The 10,262-nt window shown below is 41.5% G+C and overlaps 1 protein-coding gene across 3 annotated transcripts in view; it reads left to right on the top strand.

The window, feature by feature from the left end:
• LOC109844034 overlaps positions 1 to 980 on the top strand; it is a 1,635-nt gene extending 655 nt beyond the window's left edge. Inside the window, exons 1-3 of one of the 3 annotated variants that reach the window (XM_020413042.1) lie at positions 1 to 8; positions 499 to 560; positions 772 to 980. The exon at positions 1 to 8 is cut by the window's left edge and continues 655 nt beyond it. In XM_020413042.1, the coding sequence (XP_020268631.1) occupies positions 1 to 8; positions 499 to 560; positions 772 to 808 (107 nt within the window). In that variant the 3' untranslated portion in view covers positions 809 to 980. Of the gene's footprint in view, positions 9 to 469; positions 574 to 771 lie in introns of all 3 variants that reach the window. The other 2 variants (XM_020413039.1, XM_020413040.1) reach the window with 2 other exon arrangements.

Below are 10,262 nucleotides of genomic sequence, written 5' to 3' on the forward strand. Positions count from 1 at the left end.
TTGCTCAGGTACCATGCTGATTGCTGCCCTGGTTGCTTCGATCTGTTGAAGATTTCGGTAGTGGTTGAGTTTTGATTGGTCTGTAGTGGTCTAGGTGTAGTGATTGGAAAAATTAGAGGGGATTTCTCACATTATGCAAACGGACTTTTTTTTATCATATGAGTATGGGTTTTATATAAACTCCAAATGGTACCAAAAATTCAAGATCCTTATTGGGTTTTGGTGTTACTGGAGTTGAATAGGGGTTGATAGATTTTCCTTTGTGCTTGAGATAGAGGATGAATGAGAGAGGAGTTGGGTGATGGGCTGATAGGCTTTCTCTTCCTCCACTAATTATGTTTTAATTGTCATGTTTGTTTTGCCTACTAAGTGTTTGTTGATATACCTATGTTTCAACTGCCTAGTAGAAGTTGCAAATGTTAATTGGCATACCAATTCCTTAGCTTCTAACTTTTTTAGATTTTTTTAGATTTTTCCCCCTCATGTATTTGATGGCAGCAAGGTGGTGAGGCTCGGGATCGTACAGGTGCTGACGGTGATCTCGCAGAAGCAGAAGCCGGGTAACTTCTTGATGTAAACACCTCTCTTGGTTTATTAGAGAAAATGAAAGATTTCACTTTTTATGAATTTACTAATGTATATGTAAATTTATGTACAAAAAAGTTGTTTTTTCTTGGTTTATTAGAAGTTAAAGGATATGAATAATTATTGGTAAACTAGAACTGGACTGAAGGATTAAGAATGAAAAAAATTGTCTTCTTTATCTGGCAGGACTAATGCAACATGGATCTTTTATGAGGCTTCCTAGAGATTGCCAGGAACTTGCTGTCTGTTCCCTTTATTACATGTCGAGCTTGAGCAACTACTAGATCGAACACTCATTGGCACATGAATATATAACTAAAATTTCTCTTGTTACGTATGACCAGTCTTGTTACGTGTATAAGCCACTGCCTAAAGCTTCTTTTCAAATTTCTGTCCATATTATTAGTAATATTGCTCTTGTTCAAATGATGATGTTGTTGGATAGGTTACTATGGCAAATTGGCACCTTCTCATTTTAAAAGGACATCGTGTCCATTACCTAATGTCCAGACCTACTGCATAGGGAGAGATTTCTCGCTCTTAATCATTTAGAAGACCCTATATTAAGCAATAACTGTCATTATCTATCACTGTATGAAAGCCTCAATAAGCATTATATTTTTTTTGGTGGTTGTATAACATCCCTGACGGGCATCCCGTCAGGGATGTTTATCGCTGACGGCATGCCCGTCAGGGATGTGCAAAACATCCCTGACGGGCATGCCGTCAGCGACATTTCCACATCCCTCGGCGGGGGGGATGCCGTCAGTAATAATTATTACTGACGGCAGCCCGTCAGGGATGTTTCTTCCCTGACGGGACTTTTTCTGACGGCGTATCCTTGACGGGAAGCCGTCAAGGATACGTATCCCTGACGGGAAATTTGGCATCCCTGACGGGAAAGCCCGTCAAGGATGCCCATTTTTCTACTAGTGATAGCTAGCTAGTTAAGAATGAATATAATTGCAACGAGACAAAGAGGACCAGATACCTTTTCATTTTTAAGACCTTTAAATGCACAAACTCATGTATATAATGAGCAAACGAGAACAAATTAAGAGTTCTAGTCTCTCAAATTATCTCAAGTTTTAGGCTAGAACTATTTCATAAAAAAAAACTAAAACTCTCATATTAATTTTTTACTAGGTGGGATGCATGCGCATTGCATGCGGTCAAATATTTTAATTATTTCTTTTGAGTTTATATCTTCACTATAACTGCATTGTGGACATGATTGTTTTATACCTTGAATTTATTTTGTGAACAAAAAAAAAAGAAAAAGCTAATCAAAACTAGAAAAATTAAATTCAGGAGAAAGTATTATGATGAGTTTTTGAGTATTTACATATAATGATACATAACTTTAAGAGTGAAATGAGTAAAGCTATCTACCAAAACCATGTGAATTAGGGATGATGATCAGTTGACCGATTTTTTAGTTTTTATTGTATTTATCACCTCAGTAAATTAACTTTAATTAAGTGGCACACTCACACACACACATGAAGGAGTTTTTCAATATCAGTCCCTTAAATCATTGGTATTTTCTTATTAGTCTCTCACATCTTCATATTTTGATATTAGTCCCTCAAAGTGCAAAAACATGTTGACATTAAACTCGGGTTGCGATTATAAATAATAGCGATTATAAATAATAGTAAATATTCTGTTCTGTTTAACTTTTTCAAGAAAATTAATAACTATATCTTTCCTCCTAATACCCAAACACCCTTATCCATTAGGATTAAGAAACCAAATAAAAGAGCCAACTTGAACCCATTTTCTTCAATGACTCAATAAAATAGTGAACTCATCATCTTCAATGGATCTTTTTATTTTTGGAGGCTATAAAAGCCTATTGGAACTCCTAGAGAAAGAGGGAGGGAGAGAGAGAGAGAGAGAGAGAGAGAGAGAGAGAGAGAGAGAGAGAGAGAGAGAGAGAGAGAGAGAGAGAGAGAGATGGTTTGGTGGGCGAATTAATTAGGTGAGGGTATTTTGGTAGCTAAACACCCATGGTTAATCTAATCCTAATCATGATTAAGAATATTGAACAGTAAACATAACAGAGGGACTAATGTCTATAAATTTTCGTAATTTGAAGACAATTCTAATTAAATAAGAAAATTTTAAAACTAAAAAACTCATATTGAAAGGGATTGGCCTCTTATGTAGACCAAAGAAAAAGCTTCAAGTTTTTATCAACACAAGAGAAATACAAGAAAATTTTGAAGAGGAAAAATAATTTTTATTTTTATTGCAAAACTAAAGTTTTACAATATTTAGAAGACATTCTCAAAAGAGTAGCTCTTCTATCCCTAAAAGAGGATTTACAAAATTTTATATATTTCTCACCCTTACTCTCTACCACTATTTATAGATTGCATAAACTAATATGTGCCCCTGGATCAACGTTGGCCCCCAGGTATTACGGGCCTTTGAAATTGATAACAAAAGTAAAAAATTATAACTTAAAGCTTACAATGAAACAAGAATTTTTTTTATATGCTGGACACTTTTTCATGTGCAAATGGAGTGTCATTATTGTGCTGTGTTGATGATCTGACCAACATGATGAGTCTTCTGGCTGATTATTAGAGATTTGCCAAAACTTTAGCCAAAATCCGATCTTTCTGAAGATGATCAAGCTTTGGATTTAAGATGATCAAGGTGAAAGACGATAGGTGGTGCTAAAAATTAGTAACCTCTCCTCCTCTTATAGGCAGAGAGAGAGAGAGAGAGAGAGAGAGAGAGAGAGAGAGAGAGAGAGAGAGAGAGGAGAGAGAGAGAGAGAGAGAGAGAGAGAGAGAGAGAGAGAGAGTAATCATTAATAATGAATTAGTGACTATTAACTTAGAAGATGATGAAGGTAAACCGTTTCTACCAAAATAGCTGTTAAAATAGCTCTGCGTGAAGTTTACCGATAACGATCATGGGGGAAGTTTATTCTAGCAAACTTTGCTAGAATGTTGGTGATGTGGTCCAGGTGAACTATTTGGGCGGAGCTCGTTCTTGGCGAACTTTGCTTGAAGCTTTACTTTGACTTGGTCTTGAGAGCGAACTTCATTATAATTTTGGGCGAGCTTCACTGTTTTCCATATTGGGCCCGTTTGAATTATTTAGCCCAGAGGCGTTCACTTATTGAACCCATGTTGGGCTCAAGTATTAGATTCATGATATCTATACTGAGTATTGATCTAGAAAATAGCTTGTATATTTTGAACGTCTACAAGATACCCTCCCCTAAAGTTTTTAACATCTTGTATTTGATTTGTAGTGGGGATCAAAATACTTTAGATAATACCTAGAGGTGTACCATTGAACGTAACTTTGGTTGTCTTATTTAGGCTATATTTATTTTTGTTTGACAACTTAATTGCCAGAGGTGTACTGTTGAACGTGACTTCTTTCATCATGGATTCATCTTGGTTGAATACCCAAAATTCATTTGCCCTTTCATTGGCAAGAGGCTCAGGGAATAACTTGTGTTAAGTGACGTTCGATTGGCCATGAATTTTAGCGAGTTCGCTCAATTATGAGTATTTGAGCAAAGTTCACTGATAGGTGAGGACCACTGAGGTTGTTGCTCCTAGATTTGTTCCTTGATATGCGTTTAAGATCACTCTTGGTGGTTTAATTTTTAGGAGAGATTCACCAAACGACCTACTCTTAGGCTATTTTTTAGCCTTTGAGTGGTCCAATCACTTCTCAAAAGGAATGATTTTTGGGATAAGTTAGTTGAAATGCTTATAAAAAGCTCTTTCATTACCCATCTCCTTCATATTCTTCTTCCTATGTCTCAGTCTAATCCTACCTGATCGGAGTTCCTCTTTGATAGAGAAGCCGAAATTAAGCGACTTAGGCAAGAGTTGGCTCAAGTTGATAGTGGTTCTGTGAAGGAGACCCAAATTATCCGCCAATTGGTATACTTGCTATTGGCTGAGAGGGGTTATCTCGAGCAAGTCCTCTAGAATAAACCAATGGATTGGCGCGAAGTGACTCACTATAGTGATGCATAAAGCTCCAAGTGTCAGACCTTGCGTAGGACCATTCAGAGGCTTTGATGGCACTTGAAGAAAGATCCTTAGAGCTACACAAGTGAGGACTCAAAGAGTGACTAGGTTTTGCAAGTGAGGACTTAGAGAGTGATTAGGTCTCTCTGTCTCCCTCAGATTAGACACCTTTTCTTGTTTTCATATTTCCCTTCTGTTCCTCAACCGTCTTGATATCTATGGAACATGAATTTACTTGTCTTGTAACTATAAGAAGAAGGATTTGTGATCAATGGAATAATAAAGTTTTTGGTGAAACTATTCCTCGTGTGTTTGATCTTTGTATGGTTTGTCTCTTACATCTAGAGCGAATCTTAGGCTTTGTATGTGATTCGCCAAGTAAAATTTTCCATAAATTGAGCAAAGTTCCCTCAACTTTGGGTCTTGGGTGAAGCTCGCTGAGTTAGTTGGTACAATTCATTCAACATTTGGGCAAAGCTCGCTAGGTCAGTTGGCAATGCTCATTCTGATGATTTTGAATTTTAAATTCTTGATTTTTATGCCTTGATTTGAGGTGAGTATCGCTCTTGGGCAAAATTCACGGCAGAATCATAGGGCAAAGTTTGGGGCGAATTTTGTGGGCTGCTAAAAGTCTATAAATAGAGCATTCAACTTATTCTTCTTCACTTTGCCTCCAAAACTCTAAACATCATCAAAATCTTCAACTCTCCCAAAAAAAAAATCTCAAATTGTCTTTCATCTCAATGACTCTTTGTCGTCAACTGGTCAAAGGAAAGCATACTATCGATGGATCACATCAGCCAAGGGCCGTCACCGCGCTATTGTAGGCAATAAAAATTGTCTTTATCCCTACACAGCAACTTGGAACAAGTAAAAGAGCTCAATCGTCGATCTGAGCGAAGTCAGGCCCACCTGAGCGAAGTTAGACTCACCTGAAAGTCAAGTTCGCCTGAATGCTTGACTTCACAAAACAGACAAAAACACTGATATCTCTCAAACTAAAGGGAATTTAGCAAAACGAATAGTAACAACCAAACTTTGGTTGGTTTGGTCGGCGCCGTCTTGTCGAGATAATCGATTTTCATATGTAATTCGTCTAATTTGACTTATGGTTTGAAACTTATAACCTATTCTTTGTAGCACGTTCTGCAGCTTGCCTGAAGAGCAAACTCGCCTGCAAAGGAGTTTAGCTCGTATGAAGAGCAAGCTCACCTGAAGGCTTAAGATTTAATCTCACCTGAATGAGGCTGGCTCGCCTGCACAGCCTCGCCTACCAAGCTCGCCTAACAGCTAGAAGCTCGCTTGCATAAGTCAAGCTTGCCTGACAGCTTGAAGCTCACCTGCATGATCTAGGATCGCCTAAATTCCAAGCTTGCTTGATAGCTTGAAGCTAGCCTACATAAGTCAAGCTCGCCTGACAGCTTCAAGCTCGCCTGCATGACCCAAGCTCGCCTGTATGCTTGAAGCTCGCCTGCATGCTTGAAGCTCACCTACACAAGGCAAGCTCGCCCGCAAGCTTGCCAAGCCCACCCACTTGAGGCATGGGAGAGATCACTTCCCACAATTTAAGGGAATGACTATGATTCTCCTCAGGCCATACCCAGTATAGAAATGGTCACTTCCCATGATTTAAGGGATTGATTATCCTCATGACCATACCCAGCATGATAATAGTCACTTCCCACAATTTAAGGGAGTGGCTACACCCAATTAGCCATGACTCTCCTTGGCTATTTATAAGGCCACTTTTGGCTACATGAAAGGGTCCTTGGATCAGAAGCCGACCTTCTTCTTTTGAGAAGATCTTGGCATCTTCAATCTCTTGTGGCTGGCTCTCTCTCTTGGCCTGACTACTAGAGGCTCTTCTTTGGTCCTGCATGAAGAAGAGACAACACCAGGGGAGGCCTAACTTTCGCTTTCAAGAGAACCGAGTCCAAGCATTTCTTAGGCGTTTGGTCCTTGATCTTCTCTTGTTCTTGGCATCTTCCACCTCAGGGGCTTGCTGACCGACAGGAGAAGGTTGAACATTCTCCACCTCTCCATCTTGGCATTCTAGGAATTCTTGAGGGAGATTCAAGAGAATCGAACCCATGCACTTCTTGGGTAGTCGGTCATTGATTCTTAGCTCGGGTACTCAACTCCAATCAAGCTTCTACCACGCGACGAAGCTCATCGGCGATCTCGTTCGACTCCTCAGGAGAAGAAGGCCGAACCTTAAGATCTTGGCATTTTTGGCCTACAAGCACAAGCCCTTGTTTGGCCTCGGTTGATCAAACTCAACCAAGAGCTTTTGTTGTGCACTAAAGATCAACTGCAACTTCGTTCGGATCATCTAAGGGAAGCAAACTCGACGCAAGCATTCGAGGAAGGTATGCTATCGCTACCGAAGAACCCAGATTAAACAAGAAGAGTATTCTCTTCGCTTCTGTTGTAATTTGATTCTTGATTTGTAATAAGCCATTCTTATTAATACAAATCCTCAAAGAACCATTTTACGTCCTACAGAAGATGGAGACTCTACTAGGGATAACCGTTCATTCAGATGAATTGGTGGTGGTGTAGTTTGACGAAGTTGCTATAGGGACCATCGTTGAGTCCCTCCTCATCGAGTTCGATCAAGCGAAGTACGAAGAATACTTGTCTTCGGTTTCTTCTTGTGGAAAAACATCACGCAAGTGCTGCAAAGTCTTACGAACGACACAACCACAATCCAAAATGCCTGAGAGATTTACCCGAGTAATCACTGGGGGTTCCATTCTAGCAAACTGCCAAGTTTCCAATTCTAGCGAACTGCGTCAACCGTGTGAGCCCACCTACTTAGCGGGCTTTGCTCCATTGGAAAGGTTCCCAAAATTGGTGAACTCAGTGTTTTAGGCGAGCCTAGAAATTCAAACGAGCCCCATTTTATGAGACAAGTTTCCAATTCTGGCGAACCATTCAAATCAGGCAAGCCCACCAAATCAGGCGGGCTTCACTTTAAAGGATATGTTCCCTATTCTGGTGAACCAAGCAAATTAGGCGAGCCCCCAATGCAGTCGGGCTCCACTTTACGGGTCACATTCCTAATTTTGGCGAACTACGCTAATCAGGCGAGCCCACCTACTCAGGTGGGCTTTGCTCCATTAGCGATGTTTCCAAATTTGGTGAGTTGCCCAAATCAGGAGGGTTGCCAAAATTAGGCGGGTTGCCAAAATTAGGCTAGCCCTGTAATTTAGGTATGCTTCACCCTCAAGCTTCAAATATTGGCGAACTTCACCTTTCAGGCGAAGACTATCAGACATGCGAACCTCGCCTAAAAGGGCCACAACTAGCACCCCACCTGCAAGCAGCGGTAGTTCGCCAAACGGGCGAACCTCGCTTGAAAGAACTAGAGGTTGAACCTCACCAGCAGGCTCAACCTCGCCAACAAGCTGAAATTCGCCCAAGCAGACAAACTTCGCTTGACAATGAAGTTCACCAGACAAATGAACTTCGCCAACTACGTCAGGTTTGCTATACAGCTAAACCTCGCTAACACATGCAAGTTCACCAAGCAGCCAAACTTAGCCAACAGTCCCAAGTTCACCTGCTGCACCTAAGGCTCGAGTTCGCCAAGCAGCTGAACTTCGCCAACAGGCCCAAGATCGCCTGTCGAGCCAAGCTCGTCTGTCAAAACGAACTTGCCAGATTTCAACACTTGGTAATTTTTCCAAGTGTTCTTCCAAGTGCACTCTTGATCCTTCTTCTCGCAAGTACTCAGCTGGTCCTTCAGACGCCAGCGGTTGTCATCATCAACCTACAGTGTACCTCAGAGAGTGCTTGACTCACAGATGCACTATTCATGAGGTAATTCCTCAGTGTCACTACGCGAGGCTTATTGCGGTGATATTCAGCGACTGCCAGTGTACTGAAAGGTCGAAACCATCAGTTCTCGAGAGGCTCTCTCAGCAACCAGTAGACATAAGACATCTTCTCCAAAGGCGCAATCGTCAGAGGAGACGAGCTCCAGATGACTTTGATCTCCCAATGGTAACTGTCAACATGACAAGCAAGTCCAAGGCGAAAGATTCAGACTCTTCTGACCCTAAATTCTCACTGGGACTGAAAAGCCTCCCTATCAAGCATGAAGGTGTTTACCAACACACCCGCGCCAAAAAGGGGGTTGTCATGCCGCATGACTACAGACATTTAGCCTCTGTTTCTGATGATGATTTCTCGACAGTAGCAACGTCTTAGACCTACAGCTCAATACAAAGCAGGCGCGCAAATGTGCACATGGCTGGAATCCCGGATGATATAGCTAGGAAGTTTGATGAGCACCAATCTGCAATCAACGCCATGAAAAAGATGCTTGAGAAACTTCTGTGCAAGAAGAAGAAGAACAAGAGAGCATCGCGGGCTCCCTCAAAGTCCTCAAGTAAGGGCAAAGAGCGTGAACTTAACCCCGGGTCACCCTCCGACTCGTCATCAGAGTCTTCAGAAGGGACATCATATTCTGGCAGCAGTCCACGAGACAAAAGGCTTGACGAGTTCTAGAGTTAACTTGACACCTTAAAACTCCATAATCATGTGAGCAAGCTGGGGGTGGTCAGACCGTATCCGACCGAATGGAACACGATCTCCTATCCTGCAAATTTTAAACCATTGAACCTCATGCAGTTCGATAGTAATGGTTCTCCTACCCAGCACATCTACTACTTCCAGGCACAAACTGGACACATAATGGGAAACAATCATATTATGACTCGATTGTTTATTGGTTTCCTCAAGGGGTCACTTTTAAATAGTTTCGCAGATTGGAGTCTGGATCCATCACTTGCTAGAAGGACATAGAAATACTCTTCATGGCCAAATTCTTTGATGGTGACACAGAAGTATCTATAGTCACCCTGCTAGCTGAAAAACAGAAGAAGACAGAGTTTGTAAGCAGCCTTGTCAAGAGATTCAGGAACCGATCACTTCATAAATGTGATCAAGTTTTCGAGGCCGCCCTTATCGAGATGTGCCGGAACAATCTCTCCATCGATATACTCTCCAATATGGGCGCTGTTGAAGCTCACTCATGGAAAGACTTGATCCGCCAAGGAGAACAAGTCGAAAGCATGCTCAAGCGAATGGATGTTGAAGAGCCATGTGAATTTCAAGGAGGTGATGACCAAGGTAATTTCACCTTGGTAGTAGAAACCACTTCCTCATCCAAACCTCTTCAAAATGAAGGGAAATGCTTCAAATCCCATGTTGGCATCTACGAGGCTTACCAGCTCGGACCTAAACTACGGGATCGCCAGTGAAGGCTTGGCTATCATTGGCCAAGAATGATCAGCGACGTCGTTACCTATGCCAAACAATGTCGCACCGATGGTCGGAGGACCTACATCCGACGGCAACTTTATTACCCATTTGTAGTGGAGACAATCTACCCGAGTGGGGCCCATCACCTTGTCAATCAAAACAACGACAAGAGCGAAGGCCTACCGATTGCAAACTTCTGAAGAAGAACTTATCCATAGGCTTCTGAAGGAAACTGTGCGAAAGACCATCAAGCAATGTGTTGGCACAAAAGAGGAGTTCAACCTCCACCTCCCACGAGGGCAACCAAGATAGAGATTTCATTCCTTCCTGCCTTCCAAACACCCTTTTTGGTCAAACCTTCCTACAGTTAGCGCCAAAGACAAAATGCCTTATTGA

Source organism: Asparagus officinalis, chromosome 5 (genome assembly GCF_001876935.1).
Source record: "Asparagus officinalis chromosome 5, Aspof.V1, whole genome shotgun sequence".
In the NCBI taxonomy this organism is placed as follows: domain Eukaryota; kingdom Viridiplantae; phylum Streptophyta; class Magnoliopsida; order Asparagales; family Asparagaceae; genus Asparagus; species Asparagus officinalis.